Source organism: Bos indicus x Bos taurus, chromosome 11, assembly GCF_003369695.1.
Source record: "Bos indicus x Bos taurus breed Angus x Brahman F1 hybrid chromosome 11, Bos_hybrid_MaternalHap_v2.0, whole genome shotgun sequence".
NCBI classification, from domain to species: domain Eukaryota; kingdom Metazoa; phylum Chordata; class Mammalia; order Artiodactyla; family Bovidae; genus Bos; species Bos indicus x Bos taurus.
The window spans coordinates 92,430,796-92,451,230 of NC_040086.1; the positions used below are offsets into that span (position 1 = coordinate 92,430,796).

The following is a 20,435-nucleotide window of genomic DNA, read 5'->3' on the forward strand; positions in this document are numbered from 1 at the left end:
AAGCCTATCAGGCTCCCCCGTCCCTGGGATTCTCCAGGCAAGAACACTGGAGTAGGTTGCCATTTCCTTCTCCAATGCATGAAAGTGAAAAGTGAAAGTGAAGTCACTCAGTTGTGTCCAACCCTCAGCGACCCCATGGACTGCAGCCTTCCAGGCTCCTCCATCCATGGGATTTTCCAGGCAAGAGTACTGGAGTGGGGTGCCATTGCCTTCTCCTCTTGGGATTAGGGCTCCAATATATCTTTTTTTGGGGGGGACACATTTCAACCCATAATAGTTACTTTTCTACTGCAGAAGACTCCTTGTTGCTAAGTTGCTTCAGTTGTGTCCAACTCTTTGTGACCCTATGAACTGTAGCCCACCAGGCTCCTCTGTCCATAGGATTCTCCAGGGAAGAATAGTGGGGTGGGTTGCCATTTCCTTCTTCAGGGGATCTTCCTGACTCAGGGATCAGACCAGCATCTCTTGTGTCTCCTGCATTGACATTGACAGGCAGGTTCTTTACCACTAGAGCTAACTGGGAAGCCCCCAGCCTCCCTGTTACCCATAGACTAAAGGCCAACTCTTTCCTGAGCTTACAGTGCATCCTATGATGTGTCTCCTGCTGGGCTCTGCGTCTCATCTTTTGCCTCCCTCTCTACTCTCTTTCATGCCAGCATTTCTTGCTTCTTCTTGCCTTGGGGATTTACTGTTCCATCTGTTTGAAATGTTCCCCATACCCCGTTTGTTAGCTCTGGTGGCTGGTGGTCACTCAGAATGGATACCCCATCCTTTCTGAAGCCTGGCCTGCCCTTCTTCCTGGATGGGCACCTGGGTGAGGTGCCCCTTTGGCACACATAGCACGGAAGTGAATCTCAGTATTTCCAAGGCTGTCTTCCCTACTTAAGCTGCATAAGAATGAGGATTGTGTCTGGTTCTTCGTTACACCATCCACTCTGGCGCCATGCCTGGGACATAAAAATCCCTTGATAAATATTTGTAAAATGAAAGCATGCCTGGATGGTCATTTAGGAGTTTGAACAGATGGAAGGAAGAGTTGTGGCAGATCTCAAGTTGCAATCTTAAGAGCAGCATTCCATTTCATTCACCGCATGCGGTTGGGGCAGAGTCCAGGCAGGAATAGCTCGAGCCTGCTCTCCTGGAAGGTGCCTCTTGATTTCTCATTGCTTCAACTTTAAAGCACACACAGTGGAGCTCTGAGCCAGAGAAACTCTTAGAGATCGTGTAGTCTAATTTGTGGGTGCTCAGTTGCCAAATCCTGTCTGACTCTTTGTGATCCCTCTGTCCATGGGAATTCCCAGGCAAGAATACTGGAGTGGATTTCCATTTCCTTCTCCAGGGGATCTTCCTGACCCAGGGATCGAACCTGCATCTCTTGCATTGGCAGGTGGGTTCTTTATCACTGAGCCACCAGAGAAGACTGTAGTCCAATTCGCTTGTCTTAAAGAAGGGGGAAATGAAGGCATGGGGGGTGGGAGGACCTTATTATCATGATATTTTGATTGTTAGAACAGGGACTGGAACCCAGGCAACTTGGCTTCTCCCTGAAGCGTCTAGGTTATGCTCTGCCTGTTATGGATGCAGAGAGGCTAAGAGCTCGGGCTCTGGCCCACTTTCTAGGTCTGGGGTCCTGTCCTCATCAGGCAAATGGTCTAGGGCAAGTTACTTAACCTCTCTGGGGCACAGTTTCTCCACCCTTAAAATGGGGATAATGGGAGGCCCTATCTCATAGAGGACTCAGTGAACTAACGTCAAAGCACAGCACCTAACGTCAGCACCTCCACCCCCAAAGTTAGCTACTTTTACTACGAGGCAGAGAAAAACATTTGATCAAGTAAGCAACCAGTCATGGTTAAATGTTGGAAGTCTGCCTGGTCTGCAATTAGGTAACCACACATATGAAAACCAGAGGCTTACTCACAGTGGTCACTCATTCCTTTGTGTACACATAGATAACACTCGATTTCATTTGGTTAATTTTGACAATAACACAAGGATAACATTTTCCTGATTCACTGACATCAAAACATTCAAGTTTTTTGACAAGGTTTGATTCATGACCACTTTGGGACTCACCGATTTCAGATGGCGGGCAGGGAGGAAGGCGTGCCCGCTCAGTGTGGATTGTTTAGTCCTGGTTGTTTCCTGAGTCCAGAAGTTTTCTCTCCCACAGCTGTCTCTCCAGATGTGGAAGCCTTTTCCATGCCATGTTGGCAAGTGTATTCAGAACCCACACTTCAGCTGAAGGTCCCAGCCTCCTTACCCTCCTCCCCAACCCCTGTTAAAGGAAACCACTGAGAATGTGGTCAATAAGAGTGATGGGTTTCCCGACGCTGTTTCAAATCCTTTCTCTTTCCCCACCTCTGGTGCCCAGCTCCATCCTGACTCCTCTTTTCATAAGACAGAGCTCCCCAGAATCATTGAGCTGAGGATCCTCCCAGCCCATAATAGTTTAGCATCTTTGGCCTGGCCTCTTTGGAGCTCCTTATCTCTGAGGGAGAAGGTGTTCTCTCTTCCTGCTAGACCCTAGGGAACTCTGCCCAAGGGAGATGGAGAATGTCAGGTGCCTCCCGCTTAGTGCTGAGAATATTCCCAGAGCCTCCTTGGATTCATGGTCATGTCTCACAGATGTGACTCAGCCACCCCACTTATTGACCACTAGGATTGAGGAACAATGGTGGGTATTCTGGAAAATAGGGATTTTTTTTTTTTTTAAAGATCGGGGATAGAGTAATATGTTGTTGTTCAGTTGCTCAGTCACGTCCAACTATTTGCAACCCCATGGATTGCAGCATCCCAGGAGTCTCTGTTCTGCATCATCTCCCGGGGTTTGCTCAAACTCATGTCCATTGAGTTGATGATATTATCCAACTGTCTCATCCTCTGTCACCTCCTTCTCGTCCTGCCCTCAATCTTTCCCAGCATCAGGGTCTTTTCCAATGAGTCAGTTCTTCACATCAGGTGGCCAAAGTATTGGAGCTTCAGTTTCAGCATAGTCCTTCCAATGAATATTCAGGGTTGATTTCCTTTAGGTTTGACTGGTTTGATCTCCTTTCTGTCCAAGGGACTCTCAAGAGTCTTCCCCAGCACCACAGATTGAAGGCACCAACTCTTTGGCGCTCAGCCTTTTTTATAGTTCAGCTCTCACATCTGTACACGACTACTGAAAAAATCATAGCTTTGACTATACCTCTGGACATTTGGAGGCAAAGTAATGTCTCTGCTTTTTTAATATGCAGTCTAGGTTTGACATTGTTTTTCTTCCAAGAAGCAAGTATCTTTCAATTTTATGGTTGCAGTCACTGTCCGCAGTGATTTTGGGGCCCCCCAAATAAAGTTTTGTCACTGTTTCCATTGCTTCCCTGTCTACTTGCCATGAAATAACATGGGAGAACAGTAGACTTCTGGTGATGAAAAAGTGTGTGGTGTGTGTGTGTGTGTGTGTGTGCTAATGCTAATCCACAGACAAGTGATGAAGGTAGGATAGAATTCCAGGTTGGTTTATGAAGTACCATCAGCTTCTTTGGGTTCTAGACATCTTGATGTCAGGTGCCCCTCCGAGTGAATTTTTAGTATGGAGTTACAATAATGTTTTATATGATTTATAAATTGGGATGGCTCTTAGCATTAATTATTTCAGTTTCAACTGCAGTATCGGCCAAACAGCTCTTTCCAGTTGTTAGCTGATGTGGAGTCATTGGTCTCCAGGGAACACCTCTGGCTCCCGGGCCAAGGAGGAGGATGTAGGCCTGGTCCTTTGAATTCTGGGAAGCATCCTCAAGAGCTTCTGTACATATCACAGGAGCTGGGGTCTTGTTCAGGAGAGAGACCTGACTTTCTGTTCATTTACATCTTGGGGTCACTAAGTCATACTTTGAAATACCCCAGGTTCACAAGAAAAGAAACTAACCAAGTATGTGTCTGGCTGGATTTCTTCCTCCCAATCCTCTTTTCTTTCTTTCTTTTTTTTCACTTGCTCTTTCCTTTTTCTTCTTTCTGTTTCTTTTTTTCCCTACTGTATTTACTTCTAAAAAGAACTGGATTGTTTAGAAAGGTAGATACAACAAGAAAAAACATAAAAATAACAGAGGGACAAGAAGGAAAAAAGTAAAAGTGTAGGATGGAACTCCCCTGTTTGTCCAGTGGTGGAGACTTCCACTGTAGGGATGCAGTTTCGATCCCAGTCTGTGAGCTAATATCCCACGTGCCTTGTGGCCAAAAAACCAAAACATAAAACAGAAGCAATATGGTAACAAATTTGAAAAAGACCTTAAAAATGGTCCACATAAACAAATCTTCAAAAAAAGCAAAGTGTAAGAAAAAGATCAACCCTGAATATTCACTGGAAGGACTGATGCCGAAGCTGAAGTTCAATACTTTGGCCACCTAATGCGAAGAGCCTGCTCATTGGAAAAGACCCTGATGCTGGGAAAGAATAAAGGCAGGAGGAGAAGGGGGCGATGGAGGATGAGATGGTTGGATGGCATCAGTGGGCATGAGTTTGAGCAAATAGGGAAGGACAGGCAAGCCTGGCATGCTGCAGTCCATGGGGTCACACAGAATCGGACACGACTGAATGAACAAGTGTAAAACGAATGTACAAACTCAGAAAGAGGTTCTGATAACTTTGTTAGAAGTTCAACTGACTCTAAACTCACTAATGACCAATGTGAAGAAGGTGGGAAGATAATTTAAATGATTCTTAGTATCTAAGAGATAAAAACAAGTAGATTATTTAGGACATGCATTACCAATTCTGGCTCTGTGATTTAAGAGAACTGTGTCCCATGGATTTTCATGAAGCGATTACAGTGCAATGCAAAGCTAAGCCTTTTCAACAAGATCCTTAGAGGAAACATTCTTCTGAATCCTTCTAAAGGTCCTCAGTGGGACCTAGGGGGCAATCTGCCAAGATCTAATTTAGCGGCAGTGATCCTAAGGGGGTCCATAGTATTTGCAGGTATTCTGCCCTCTGATGGTCTGGCTTATTTCAACATTAGTCTTTACTTAAGTGGTTCTCAATTTAGAAATGCCTCTGACTCTCCAAGAAAATTGTTAGTTGGGCTACACAGGACTATGTGCCCTCCGACATGGCATGTGCCTTTTGTATGTACGTAGAAATGTGCTTCCCCTCCTCCCCCGGAATGATGTAGATTATTAACATCAGATGCTCACAATGATCCTTGGCCCCAAATAGATTGAGCCATCTATGTAAGAGGGCTGAAGCCCTCCATGAATATAACTTATCTCCATTAGGTATTTGTCATTTATTTAGCTGTGCCAGGTCTTAGTTGCAGCATGGGGATATTCATTTTTCACTGCACCATGTGGAATCTTTAATTTCCACACACAGGCTCCTCAGTTCCCTGACCAGAAATCAAATCTGGGTCCACTGCATTGCAAGGCGAATTTTTAATCCCTGGACAACCAGGGAAGTCCCTCTGTTAGGTTTTAATAATCGTGTTAATGAATCCTGTATTAGCAAGTGTGCAGAGGGCCACTCCTCTGAGTGTCTGTGAAAGTGTGTTCAGTCACGTCCAACTCTTTGCAACTACATAGCACCAGGATTCTCTGTCCATGGAAATTTTGGGGCAAGAATACTGGAGTGGGTTGCCGTATCCTACTCCAGGGGATCTTCCCGACTTCAGGATTTCGATCCAACATCTCTTGCATCTCCTGAACTGGTAGGTGTATTCTTTACCACTAGCCCCACTTAGAAAGTCCTGCATGTTTAGTAAGGGTTGGACAATTAGCTTTCACTGTCCCAGGTGGTTCTAGTGGTAAAAAACCTGCCTGCCAATGCAGGAGATGTAAGAGACATGGGCTCCATTCCTGGGTTGGGAAGATCCTCAGGAGGAGGGCATGGTAATCCACTTCAGTTTTCTTTCCTGGAGAATCCCATAGACAGAAGAGCCTGGTGGGCTACAGTCCATAGGGTCACAAAGAGTCAGACACGACTGAAATGACTTGGCACGCCCATGCATATGGCCTTAGAGCACACGTCAGTCATGAAAGGATATGGCTGAGATCTTGCTGGGGAGATTGAGGAGTTGTCGGGAAGATCCCCTGGAGAAGGAAATGGCAACCCACTCCAGTATTCTTGACTGGAAAATTCCATGGACAGAAGAGCCAGGCTGGCTACAGTCCATAGGGTTGCACAGAGTTAGACACAACTGAAGCGACTTAGCAGAATGAGGATGGGGCCTTTGCTCATTCTGGTTAATGATACCGGTATCCTGTGGAACGGGACAATACACTCTTACCTGCTTAGGAGGTTAACTTACTTTTGCTTGGATGTGCATCTGTAAAGTTCCCCTGATATATCCAAGCATCCCATAGAAGAGAAATCTGGTGTCTGTTCTAACACAATACTCAAGGCCACTAATTTTTCATGCCAGAGAGCAGGGTCACCATCGTTTAAGCCTGGAACTTCCCTTCTGTAGTTCCATGCTTAAATTTCAGAAGTAGTGTATGCTCATTGCCAAATATTAAAATAATTCAGATGTTTAGTTAGTAAAAATGAAAGTCTTCACCTCCCAGTTCCAAAGAGCTCTTCCATTTGTATACAAAGTAGAAGCACAAATGAAACTATGCTGTTTATATTGTTCTGTAACTTCTTTCTCCCACAGAGTATTGTTTCAGTTCCTATAGACAACACTGATGTTAAGAATGTTGACCAACTGGCATACTAATGTGGCTCAGATGGTAAAGAATCTGCCTGCAATGTGGGAGACCCGGGTTTGATCCCTGGGTTGAGAAGATCCCCTGGAGAAGGGAATGGTTACCCATTCCAGTATTCTTGCCTGGAGAGTGCCATGGACAGAGAAGCCCAGCTACAGTCCATGGGGTCACAAGTAGGACATGACTGCGAGACTAACACTTCCACTTCCTTCTGTACTAATGTAAACTAATTTATAAATTAAAAAAATAGAGTTCTATTTAGTGTCTAAAACTAAACTGTAAACATCAAGGGTCCATAAACTATGGCCTGCTATGAAAACAGGTCCACCACCCATTTTTGTTATATAATACTTACATTATTTAAATAAAAAGTTTTATTGAACATAATACACTCATCCACTAACATATCGTCCATGACTGTTTCTGCACTATGACAGGGAATTGAATAGCTATGACTGAGATTGTATGGCCCGCAAAGCATTTACTACCTGGGGCTTTCCACAAAACATTTGCTGAACTCTGCCAAATCTTATAGAATTGCTTCACAAAAATAAATCATTAAAAGCTGAAAGCCAATAGCTTATCAAATCATTTCAATACTTTCAAAATAATTTATTGGTTTATACATAGTTTATGGATTGATTTAAAAACATTTTGTGGAAGTGTGATACATATATAGAAAATTAAACAAGTCCTAAGAGATTTGAGTAATCACAAGATGAGAACATGGACTTAACCACGGCTGAACTCTTACTAGCATCTCAGAAGTCCCCCTTCCCCATGGCCTCCTTTGTCATAGATTAATTGTCCATGTAAGTGTGGCTTTAATTCTGGGCTTCTGTTCTGCCCCACTGAATAATTTTTGTGTGAGTACCATACTATTTTGATTACTGTTGCACTGCAGTATAATTTAAAATAGGAGAGTGTGTCACCTCTAGTTTTGTTCTTCTTTTTCAACATGGCTTTCGCTATTCAGAATCTTTTGTGTCTCTGAACAAATTTTAAAACCTTTTATTCTAGTTCTGTGAAAAAGGCCTGTGGTATTTTGATAAGAGATTGCATTGGATCTGAAGATTGTCCCGGGTAGTATGGTCATTTTAACAATATCAATTCTTGTAATCCATATGCATGGTACATCTTCCCATTTATTTATGTTGTCTTCAATTTCTTTCATAAGTGTTTTGCAGTTTTCAGAATATAAGTCTTTTAACTATTTGATTTGATTTATTCCTAGATATTTTATTCTTTTTGATACAATTATAAATAGGATTATTTTCTTAATTTCTCTTTCTGATACTTCATTTTTAGTGTATGAAAATGTAACAAATTTCTGTACATAATGTTGTATTTTGCAACTTTAATGAATTCATTTATTAATTCTAATAGTTTTTTGACAATATCTTTAGGATTTTCTATATATACCATTATGTCATCTACAAATTTTTTCCTTTTTAATCTGGATTCATTTTATTTTTTTCTCTTCTGACTGCTGTAGCTGAGACTTCCAGTATTATGCTGACTAAAAGTGTCAAGAGTGGGTCTCCTTGTCTTGTTCCTGATCTCGAAGGAAATGCCTTCAGCTTTTCATCATTGAGTATTATACTGGCTGTGGGTTTGCTCTATATGGCCTTTAATATGTTGAGGTATGTTCTCTTAATACTGACTTATTGAGATTTATTTTTTTAATTTATCTTATTTTTGGCTATGCTAGGTCTTCATAGCTTCCCTGGGCTTTTCTCTAGTTGTGCAAGTGGGGCTACTCTTTCGTTACTGTGCGTGCACAGGCTTCGCATTGCCATCGTTTCTCTTGTTGTGGAACATGGGCTCTAGGGTGTGCGGGCTTCAGGAACAGGCCTCAGTAGTTACAGCTCCCAGGCTCTAGAATGAATGTTCAATAGTGGTGGCACACGGCATGTTCGATCTTCCTGAATCAGGGATTGAACTCGTGTCTCCTGCATTGGCAGGTGGATTCTTTACCACTGAGCTGCCAAGGAAACCTTAGAGTTTTTTTAAAATTAAAAACAGATGTGGAAATTTGTCAATACTTTTTATACATATATTGAGATGATTATAAGGTTTTTATTCTTCATTTTGTTAATGTGATGAGTCAGTTTAACAATCTGTGGGTATTAAACCATCTTTGCATCCCTGGGATGATTGCTGCTTGTCTGTGTAACTGTGACTCACTTATGTGATGGCTGTGGACCCACTGGAGGGTGGGATAGCCTTCTTGCACAGTTGACTGTAGCCAGGGGCTAGGGGCTGGTGCCTGCCTGCTGGTGGATGGGGCTGAAGTTTCTGTGCAGCTGTCTGCCTGACATGGATTGGGCCTGGGGGAGGGTGGGGCTTGGGACTGGTCTGGCCTTTAGTGTGTGCAGCCAAGTACTGGGCACTAATAGAAGGAGAATTCCAAAATGGCATTTGCCAGTACAAGCTCAAAAATGGCTGCCACTATCATCTCCATCCCTAAGGGGAGTCCCGGTTGTCCCTTGCCTCTCTAGAAGTCACTCCAAGATCAATGCGGATCTGAACCAGGCCACTTTCAAACCACTTCCTTTGTACTGGATTTGCATCATGTGAGATTTTGTGGATGCTCATTAAGAGTAGAATCTCTCTTTTTAGTATTAATAGCAGTCTAGCTCTTCTAAATGTAGTCCTGCTGGTTTTCAAAGCTGCATCTTCTAGGAGCCCATCCTCCTAGTGCAGGACCTCCTGCTGGGCAGCCTGCCGTGAAGCGCAGACACCTTGCTCTTGGGGGATGATCTCAGCAACTGTGGTATTCCTCTAATTTGCAGATCGCTGACATGGGTGGCACTAGTGGTAAAGAACCCATCTGCCAAAGCAGGAGACATAAAAGATGCCAGTTCGATCCCTGGGTCTGGAAGATCCCCTGGAGGAGGGCTTGGTAATCTACCCCCATATTATTGCCTGGAGAATCCCATGGACAGAGGAGCCTGGAGGGCTACAGTCCATAGGGTTGCACAGAGTTGGACACAAGTGAAGCGACTTAGCATGCACCCATACACGACCTGGCTGTATGGGTCCTAACTGCACTGCATCTCCACCCTTTCTACCTGTCTCATTGTGGTTCCTCCTTTATGTCTTTAGTTGTGATAAATCTTTTCTGCTAATCTTCAGGTCATTCTCATAGATATTTGCTCTGTGGGCTCAATTGCTAAATTGTGTTCAATTCTTTGCAACCCCATGGACTGTATAGTATGCCAGGCTCCTCTGTCCATGGGATTTCCCAGGCAAGAATACTTGAATGGGTTGCCGGTTCCTCCTCCAGGTTTTTCTCAGTCCCAGGAATCGAGCCCATGACTCTTGCATCTCCTGCATTTGTAGTAGGATTATTTACCGCTGTGCTACCTGGGAAGTCCATTTGCTCTATAAGTAGTTGTAATTTTAGTATGTCCATGGGAGAAGGTGCGTTCAGGGTTTGCCTTCTCTGCCACCTTGGCCGCCTCTCTGCAACCATTTCATACCTATGTTTCTTCCATTTTCATTTATTTTTATAACTTAGTCTAAAATTCTTGACTATGCTGTGTAACTGTGGCAGAGAGAATAAATCATTTGCACATACATATAATATACATTGGTTGCTATAACAAGGCCAATGTTTTAAACTTTCCTAGAAAAATAATGTTTGCTCATATATCTTTTACTTCTCATAACTGGTATAATTTCTAAAAGTCATGGCTCAGTAAACTCTAGGTTGCATCTGGTCTTTAGGCATACTTATATTTCATCCACCAAAGAACAAGTTTTATATTCACTCAGGGTCTAGGTATCATTTTGGAGCACTGCCCATCTGTCCCTCATAAGGATATCCCAAAGTTGATCTATAACCTGTTCAAACTCTACCAATTGTATCATAAAGCGCCAATTACACTTTTTAACACTGCGGCTCTGATGGAGATTCAGCAAATGTCAGGTTTACCAGTAAAATCTTGCCTTGGTTTATCCTGTTCATAGTATTCCCACAAGTAAACCTCTTCTTGCCTAAGCCTGTAGCACAGCTAACCACTACTGTTTAAATATATCAGATGCTATTGCTATCAAACGGCAGTTGTTCCTTCTTGCCTGAGGGTATGTGTTCTTTCCCACGGTTATGAACAAGCAAGATACAGATTCAGTTTAGCAAATGCATGGTGTATTTAAATATTGCTTTATCATATTTCTGAGCCAACTGCCAAGTTAGCCAGTTTTCTGGAGAGGACTCCCTCTAGTGACCAACAGACTGTAATGGTGAGTCCCCAAAGTGTTTCTACTTAAGTCAACACACTTAACCAAGTTCCCAACTTCCTAAGTCCCTCTTCGTTCTCTGGGCCGATGTTATATGATCACAAATATTGTTGCCATAGTATTCATGGCATGAAACTAATTCAAGTACACTACACACACTAAAGGGCTTCCCAGGTGGCACTAGTGGTAAAGAACCTGCTTACTGATACAGGCAGCTCTAAAAGACACAGGTTCAATCTCTGGGTTGGGAACATCCGTGGAGAAGGGCATGGCCACCCATTCCAGTACTCTTGACTGGAGAATCCCATAGACAGAGGAGCCTGGAGGGCTACAGTCCATGGGGTTGCAAAGAGTCAGACACGACTGAAGTGACTTAGCATGCACACACACACACACACATGCACCAAAATGGTGTTGAGTTCCTAAGGAGATTGTCAGGTGAGCATCTTCACTTAAATGTGATTTAGTTCAAATAACTCAAAGCCTTCCCCCAAATTGTTTTTTTTTTTTTTGAAGTTCCAGAGTGAAATAATTGATGTGTGACAACTCTGTCATGTCAACTTTCCACTCTTAGACATCACTGTGATCCTTGAATTTTTGCCAGCATAGTCTTCCATCCACAATCATATCTGGGACAGTTAAAAGAGAATATTCAATTTGCAGAAGATGGCAACGTGTCTCATTTACACTCAGGTATCTGCTTTAACCAGTGTTTCCCTGGTGGCTCAGAGGGTAAAGTGTCTGCCTGCAATACGGGAAACCCGGGTTTGATCCCTGGGTCGGGAAGATTTCCTGGAGAAGGGAATGGCAACCCACTCCAGTATTCTTGCCTGGAACATCCCATGGACAAAGAAGCCTGGTAGGCTACTGTTCATAGGGTTGCAAAAAGTCAGACACGACTGAGCAACTTCACTTATTCTGATTACAGAAATATAATGTTTGATCCCTGGGTCAGTCAGGATGACTCCTTGGAAATGGAAATGGCAACCCATTCCAGTATTCTTGCCTGGGAAGTCCCATGGACAGAGGAGTCTGGGGACTACAGTCCCTGAGGTCAAAAAGAGTCCGACACAACTGAGCAACTAAACGACAACAACAAAGCAGGTCATCAAGGAAGTCATTAATGTCTTCTCTCCAAATTGTATACATAAGGTCTCAGGAAATTGTTGTAATGTGACCTAGGTCCAATTCTTTTCAGTAGAGAATAAATCCCGGAGCATCTTGTTTTGGCCCTGACTCAGTACCATGTATGAGAATATTACTGTCTTTCTGTGAGATAGTTTCTTATGAAACTACCTTTCCTGCTATTTATTTCCCATTATGTGATCTCTTTCAGCACTCATAGTCCTCCCGTTTTTCCCAATTAGTATCTGTCAAACCTGATTGAGTTTGTTTGGCATCAATGGCTCAGCTATACTGCCCTCTAGAGGCATTTAGCAGCATGTCTTTTCATATATGGTATCAGCCATTAGAATATCTTTTATTGTAAAATGACTGTTCACGTTTGTGGCCATCTGAACAAACTGAGTATGTGTCTACTTATGATTCACGTGAGTTCTCTGTATATTCTGGTATGTCTCTAGTCAGGTACGTGAGTTGTGAATATTTTTTCCTTTTTCATTTTCTTAAGGTGTCTTTTGATAAAAAAATTTTAAATAATAAATCCAATTTAATAATTTTTTGGTGTGGTTAGTCCTTTTTGTTTCTTGACCAAGAACTCTCCACTCATCTAAAGATCACAAATATTTTAAAAATATAGTTTTCTCTTTTCTTCAAGAAATTTTATAATTTTATTCCTTGCATTTAGGTCTACGAGCCCATCTGAATTAATTTTTGTGTGTGGTATAGAGTAAGGGGTCCAGGTTTAACTGTTTCCTGCCTGCACATCCAGTTACTCTACGCCTCCTCTTCTCCACATTAAATGGCACTGGCACTCTGCCAACAATGAAATGATTGTGTAAATAAAGATTTATTTCTGAGTTCTCTATTTTGTTATAGTATAGTGAGCCGCTCAGTCGTGTCTGACTCTCTGTGACCCCATGGACTCTACAATCCATGGAATTCTCCAGACCAGAACACCGGAGTGGGTAGCCTTTCCCTTCTCCAGGGGATCTTCCCAACCCAGGGATCGAACCCAGGTCTGCCGCATTGCAGGCAGATTCTTTACCAGCTGAGACACAAGGAAAGCGAAAGAATACTCCAGTGAGTAGCCTATCCCTTCTCCAGCGGATCTTCCCAACTCAGGAATCAAACCGGGGTCTCTTGCATTGCAGGCGGATTCTTACCAACTGAGCTATCAGTGAAGCCCTGATATTCTCTATTCTGTTACATTGATCTATTTATAGGGTCTTATAAAAATATGCATACAAATCACTTTAACTTTGTAGTTGGTTTGGTAATGTGTGTCCTCTAAGTCTGTGATTTTTTTCAAGATTGCCTTGAGTGTTCAAGGTCATTTTCAGTTCAGTTCAGTTCAGTTCAGTTGCTCAGTTTGTGTCCGACTCTTTGCGATCCCATGAACCGCAGCACGCCAGGCCTCCCTGTCCATCACCAACTCCCAGAGTCCACCCAAACCCATGTCCATCCAACCATCTCATCCTCTCTCGTCCCCTTCTCCTCCTGCCCTCAATCTTTCCCAGCATTAGGGTCTTTTCAAATAAGTCAGCTCTTTGCATTAGGTGGCCAAAGCATTGGCGTTTCAGCTTCAACATCAGTCCTTCCAATGAACACCCAGGACTGATCTCCTTTGGGATGGACTGGTTGGATCTCCTTGCAGTCCGAGGGACTCTCAAGAGTCTTCTCCAACACCACAGTTCAAAAGCATCAATTCTTCTGTGCTCAGCTTTCTTCACAGTCCAACTCTCACATCCATACATGACTACTGGAAAAACCATAGCCTTGACTAGATGGACCTTTGTTGGCAAAGTTCTGTTCAAATTTTAGAATTGGTTTGTCTGTTTCCATGGACAATAACCGAGATTCTTTGCCTAGGCTTTGAGTAAATAAGTGAAATCAAGGTCTGCACTCATAAGGTCTAAGTAGAGGCAACATGGTCACATTGGATGTAGGGTGTAGACTGTGCTTAGGTGAGAAGATCATGAAGGACACATTAGAATGGCCTCTTGCTTCTCACCAAAAACACCTGATGGCAGTACAACAGTGAGATATGTCCTCAAAGTTTCAATAGTTTTGGTACTGAGAATGCTGTATCCTATCAAATGATCATTCAAGTCTAAGAGCCAAACAATGATGTTTTTCTAATTGCAACACCTAGAAAGTTTCCCTTCAGCTGAATCTTGCAAAGAATGTCTTTCACCATTGCATTGGTCATCTGATTGATTAGTAGTCTTAAATTCCACAAGCTACAAATATTTATTTGAAAAAATTCAGACATTACCAATGTGAATCAAGAAGTGGAAATTCTCTCTCTCTCTGTCTCCCTCCACTCTTCCATTCTTACTGCAGTGACTATACACACATACATATTCATATAATAGTTATTACTTTTTGCCTATTCTCTGCAGCACGTAGGATCTTCTTTCCCCAACCAGGGATTAAACCCAAGCCACCTGCAGTGGAATCATGGAGTCCCAACCACTGGACTGCCGTGGAAGTCCCATGTTCATATAATTTTTTAAAGCATAATGGAATAATGCTTTTACAGTTTGTTCTATAGCTTTATTTTTTTACTTAATTTATTTTTAAAGAAGTAATAGAGATCTGTTTGATTCTTTCAATTTGTTGCATATGGTTACATTCTATGTAATTGATCATAATTATTCTGTTTCCTGTTATTAGGATTTTAGGTTTTTGCCAGTTTTTATCTCTTAAACTGAGACTCATTAAAAAAAGCCTCAATATTGTATATACATTTATGATAATATTTTTATAAGTCAGACTTTTAAGAGTGAGAATTTCTAGAATAAAATATTAAATCACATATTTTTATACACACAGCTTTATGGATAGATGGAGGGAACAAAGTTTCCAAAATCCCCACTGTGGAATGCATAATTTTCACATTATCATTGTTGCATTTGTTCTTTCTGTCCATTAACATTTTTTATTGTTTGGTTAAAAAAAAATTGGAAAAAAACTCATTGGAAAAGACGCTGATGCTGGGAAAGATTGAAGGTGGGAGGAGAATGGGATGACAGACGATGAGATGGTTGGAGGGCATCACTGACTCAAAGGAAATGAGTTTGAGCAAGCTCCAGGAGTTGGTGATGGATGGGGAAGCCTGGCGTACTGCAGTCCACGGGGTCGCAAAGGACATAACTGAGTGACTGAACTGAATTGAACTGAAAAAAATAAGAAGGATTTGAAAAGAAATAAAGCCATAACAACATAATAAAGGAAGGGTAGATAAGAAAAGAATAATAATGAAAACAATTTTTAAGCAAGAAAAAATTTTTAAAAAGACAAATAAGGAACTATAAAAATTTTCAGATTGTGGAAATTAGCTGAAAGGTACACCTTCTCCTCTTCTTCCTTCTATCTATTCATTCTTTCCTCTTTCAAACATTTTCAAGGACATTCAACAGCTATAAATTAAGTAATTATTTTTAGCAATATACAGAAATGTGAAAGATTTTTGAGGATAATTCTCAACAAAAGAGAAATCTGTTCAGGAAATACCTGTGGGAAAAGGCTTAATTTAAAGCAACATTTGGAAGACAGGAAAATGATGAATCTTCATATGAGAGAGGAGTGGTCTATGAGAGAGGAGTGGTCATCCACTGGCCATCCACTCTAAGAGTATCATGATTGTAGCCAGAGGCAGAACCAATTGATGAACCATCATCAATGGATGTTAAGTGTCCACAATAGCCTTGTCTCCCATGGGTTGAAAATGCTAACCCCCAGCAGCTTGATTGTTTCCCAAGAACCACAGAAACCAGATTCCAGTGGAGCAGATTCCGCATGTGTGTTCATCAAGAGGTTGCTGCCTGGAGACCCCTCCTGCCCACCAGCTTCCTCAGACCCTGTTTCAGGTCTTTGTTTCTTAGGCTGTAGATAAAAGGATTGAGCATGGAGGATAAAATCGTGTGAACAATTGTTGCCATGTGGTCCCTGACAGTGTAGGTGGACACAGGCTGTAAATAGACATAGAAGATGCTTCCATAAAAGAGTGTTACCACAGTGAGGTGCGAACCACATGTGGAGAAGGCTTTGCGTTTTCCTGCAGCTGAGGGAATTTTGAGAACCACAATGAGGATTCGTATATAAGAGAAAACAATGCATAGAAAGGGGGTCACCAGAAAAGCAGATGCTTCTGTCATCATCACAATTTCATTGACAAATGTAGGGGAGCAAGACAATTTTATCAGAGGGCTGAGGTCGCAGAGAAAATGATGGATAATATTGGAGTCACAGAAGGTGAGCTGATTCAACAGAAGTATGTGTAGGAGTGAGTGGAAGTGAGGCAATGAGCAGGAGAAGGCCACCATCAGGACACAGTGGTGGTGGCTCATGATGGTGACATAGTGGAAGGGATCACAGATGGCCACATGGCGGTCAAAAGCCATGGCTACAAGAAGACAGCTGTCAATGTTGCCCAAGGCATATATAAAATACATCTGGGTCAAACATCCAGCATAGGAGATGGTCTTCTTCTCCAACAGGAAGTCGACTAGCATCTTGGGGACAATGGTTGTTGTATACCAAATGTCAGTGAAAGACAGGACACTCAGGAAGAAATACATGGGGGTGTGCAGTTGGGGGTCAGAGCAGATGGCCAGGATGATGAGCAGGTTCCCTGTTATGGTGACCAGGTATATGATGAGGAAGAGAATAAAGAGTGGCTTCTGGTCCTCAGGCCGGGAGGACAGTCCCAGGAGGATGAACTCAGTGACACTGCTGGTTTGGTTGAGTCTTTCCATTGATTTGGGTCTAGTTATACCCAAGACATTTTGTTATTTATTATGCTCTGATCCCATAGCCCAAGTCATGATACCCAGCAAGTCTTTGTTTCCTCTATTTGGTCAGCATTAAGAGCTGTGCAGGGAAAGCTTGCCAATCTCCTGGTCCTTGATGTGGTCCTCCCTTCCCAAATCCATGGGCATCGTAAGTGCCTTATGTTGCAAGCTGGAGGGACAAAAGAAGAGTTCTCCTTTAAAAATCATCACAGGTGAACCTCTCTGATTCAAGTTCCTTAGTTTCTTTTCTGGGAAAAGCACTGTTTCCCCTCTGGAAACATAGTAATAAAGCAAGAAATCTTTGTCCTTCTGTAGTTCATGTTGCAGTTTTGGTCATTAACAAGTAGAATATATAATATGATATCAGGTGGGGAGAGATTGATTTAAAAAAAAATAGAGCAGTATAACAGATGAAGGTGACTGGGAAGTTGGGATGGAAATATTTGACAGGGAAGTCACAGAACCATCATTCTTCATCAAATTCAGTTGTTATAACTAGACTTTAACTTTATATGTATGAGAAACAAATAAGGGCTTGTCAAAACAACCAACAGGGAAATCTAAGAGAAATGCTGAATGCAGTTCAACTGTGTTTTTTCTCTTGTCTGGGCACAGAATGAGAACTTCATTCTCATTTGCTCACGGGATGCTATCGTCCTCAGACTGTGCAATCTGGGAAATGTGGAATACAAGTGTTAGTGGGAATTTGGTGAATTAGTTGGATCAGATGCTGCAGGTTGTATATGTGAGGAACACCCATGCTGGTGACTAGAAGAAAGGAGAAAGGTTTTGGAACTGAGAATCAGGAAGAATATTCTAAAAGCACAAGGTGTGTTAATCAGGCTGAGAATAAGATAGTCTTTTTTCCCTTTTCGTTTTACTGATGGGTTTTCCTTAAAAATATATGAAATAGAGGACCTTGAGGTCAAACTGGAAGGACTTAAAACCAAGTGCCCCATGGAACTTTTACTTGGACCTTATAATGTCTCAAATCCATGAGATATTTGAAAGTATAGGAGAGGAAAAGAATAAGATGCCAAATTGGGTTGAAGTAGCCAAGTGAGTGGCCAGCATTGAAGCTCACCTCCATGTCCAGATGCTTTTCTTCCTTCCCAGCCCCTCCAGAAGCTGATCTGCACCACATCTGTTCATCAGGTCAAGTCTGCTTCTCACACAAAGCTCAGCTTCCTCGTGTGTCTCCCATGAGCTTCTGGGCTGAGTGACAAGGAGAGAAGCAGGGATGGAGGAGGAGTTGATCTGCTTCTTGAAAGGGATAACACGTTTCCCTTCCCTGACCTCAACACCTGGGCTCACTGCTGCTCTCCCAGCTCCAGATCTCAGAAGGGAGGGATGCTCTGACTCAAGTGGGAGGGCTCTCCTGATTGAGGAAGCCCAGCCAGCTTCTCATGAGTCTGAAGCCAGCTCTACTTGCCTCTGGGGCACTTGTTAGGCTGAGGGAGTTGAGGTGTGATGATCTCTTAGGGGAATGTGTCCCTGGAGAGGGAGTAGAGAGCAGGTAGAGTAAGCAGAATGGGAATCACAGCCAGCAATGCTGACTCCAAGGGGACAGGGGACTGCTGAGGCTTCCTGTTTAGACGCTGAGACTAATCTCAGAGCTTCTGAACCTCACTATGACATCTTAAGGTCATGCTTCAGTTTCCCCAACTATGGGTTATCAAGGGTAGAAACACATTTATCTGGGTGAATATTTTAATTTTGGGGGATTCAGATGTGGATCCAAGTGTAGTCTAGATCCATTCAGATTATAGATCAATATGGGGAAGTTGCAGTTTTCAAAGGATTCAATGGGAGAACAATGGTGTGTGTTTTCCCAGTGTCTGGAGGCACGTGGATTAGATTTTTTTTTATGTGTGAGATTAGGTTAATATTAGTGTTTATTTAGGGCTTCCCAGGTGGCTCAGAGGTTAAAGCATCTGCCGTGTTTGATCCCTGGGTCAGGAAGATCCCCTGGAGAAGGAAATGGCAACCCACTCCAGTACTCTTGCCTGGAGAATCCCATGGAGGGAGGAGCCTGGTAGGCTACAGTTCATGGGGTTGCAAAGAGTCAGACATGACTGAGCGACTTCACTTCACAGGTGGCCCTAGTGGTAAAGAACTCACCTGCATATTTAAAAGATGTAAGAGACTTGGAAAGAAAGGCAAAAAAGCAAAATGGCTGTCTGGGGAGGCCTTACAAATAGCTGTGAAAAGAAGAGAAACAAAAAGCAAAGGAGAAAAGGAAAGATATAAGCATCTGAATGCAGAGTTCCAAAGAATAGCAAGAAGAGATAAGCAAGTCTTCTTCAGCGATCAATGCAAAGAAATAGAGGAAAACAACAGAATGGGAAAGACTAGAGATCTCTTCAAGAAAATTAGAGATACCAAGGGAACATTTCATGCAAAGATGGGCTCGATAAAGGACAGAAATGGAATGGACCTAACAGAAGCAGAAGATATTAAGGAGAGGTGGCAAGAATACATAGAAGAACTGTACAAAAACGATCTTCACAACCAAGATAATCACGATGGTGTGATCACTGACCTAGAGCCAGATATCCTGGAATGTGAAGTCAAGTGGGCCTTAGAAAGCATCACTATGAACAAAGCTAGTGGAGGTGATGGAATTCCAGTTGAGCTATTTCAAATCCTGAAAGATGATGCTGTGAAAGTGCTGCACTCAATATGCCAGCAAATTTGGAAAACTCAGCAGTGGCCACAGGACTGGAAAAGGTCAGTTTTCTTTCCAAGCCCAAAGAAACGCAATGCCAAAGAATGCTCAAACTACTGCACAATTGCATTCATCTCACACGCTAGTAAAGTAATGCTCAAAATTCTCCAAGCCAGGTTTCAGCAATACGTGAACCATGAACTTCCTGATGTTCAAGCTGGTTTTAGAAAAGGCAGAGGAACCAGAGATCAAATTGCCAACATCCGCTGGATCATGGAAAAAGCAAGAGAGTTCCAGAAAAACATCTATTTCTGCTTTATTGACTATGCCAAAGCCTTTGACTGTGTGGATCACAAGAAACTTTGGAAAATTCTTCAAGAGATGGGAATTCCAGACCATCTGACCTGCCTCTTGAGAAACCTGTATGCAGGTCAGCAAGCAACAGTTAGAATTGGACATGGAACAGCAGACTGGTTCCAATTAGGAAAAGGAGTATGTCAAGGCTGTATATTGTCACCCTGCTGATTTAACTTCTATGCAGAGTACATCATGAGAAACACTGGGCTGGAAGAAGCACAAGCTGGAATCAAGATTTCTGGGAGAAATATCAATAACCTCAGATATGCAGATGACACCACCCTTATGGCAGAAAGTCAAGAGGAACTAAAAAGTCTCTTGATGAAAGTGAAAGAGGAGAGTGAAAAAGTTGGCTTAAAGCTCAACATTCAGAAAACTAAGATCATGTCAGCTGGTCCCATCACTTCATGGGAAATAGATGCGGAAACAGTGGCTGACTTTACCTTTTTGGGCTCCAAAATCACTGCAGATGGTGACAGCAGCCATGAAATTAAAAGACACTTACTCCTTGGAAGGAAAGTTATGACCAACCTAGATAGCATATTGAAAAGCAGAGACATTACTTT

The 20,435-nt window shown here is 42.4% G+C and overlaps 1 protein-coding gene across 1 annotated transcript; it reads right to left on the reverse strand.

The window, feature by feature from the left end:
* Positions 1 to 15,860: 15,860 nt before the first annotated feature.
* On the reverse strand, positions 15,861 to 16,808 carry LOC113900858 (olfactory receptor 1L8-like). Its single transcript, XM_027554474.1, has one exon. The coding sequence runs from the start codon at positions 16,806 to 16,808 to the stop codon at positions 15,861 to 15,863; it is 948 nt and encodes a 315-aa protein (XP_027410275.1).
* Positions 16,809 to 20,435: the final 3,627 nt, after the last annotated feature.

What these genes read in the sequence shown, in the direction of transcription:
- LOC113900858 (XM_027554474.1), bottom strand. Translation starts at nt 16,808, where the DNA reads ATGGAAAGACTCAACCAAACCAGCAGTGTCACTGAGTTCATCCTCCTG.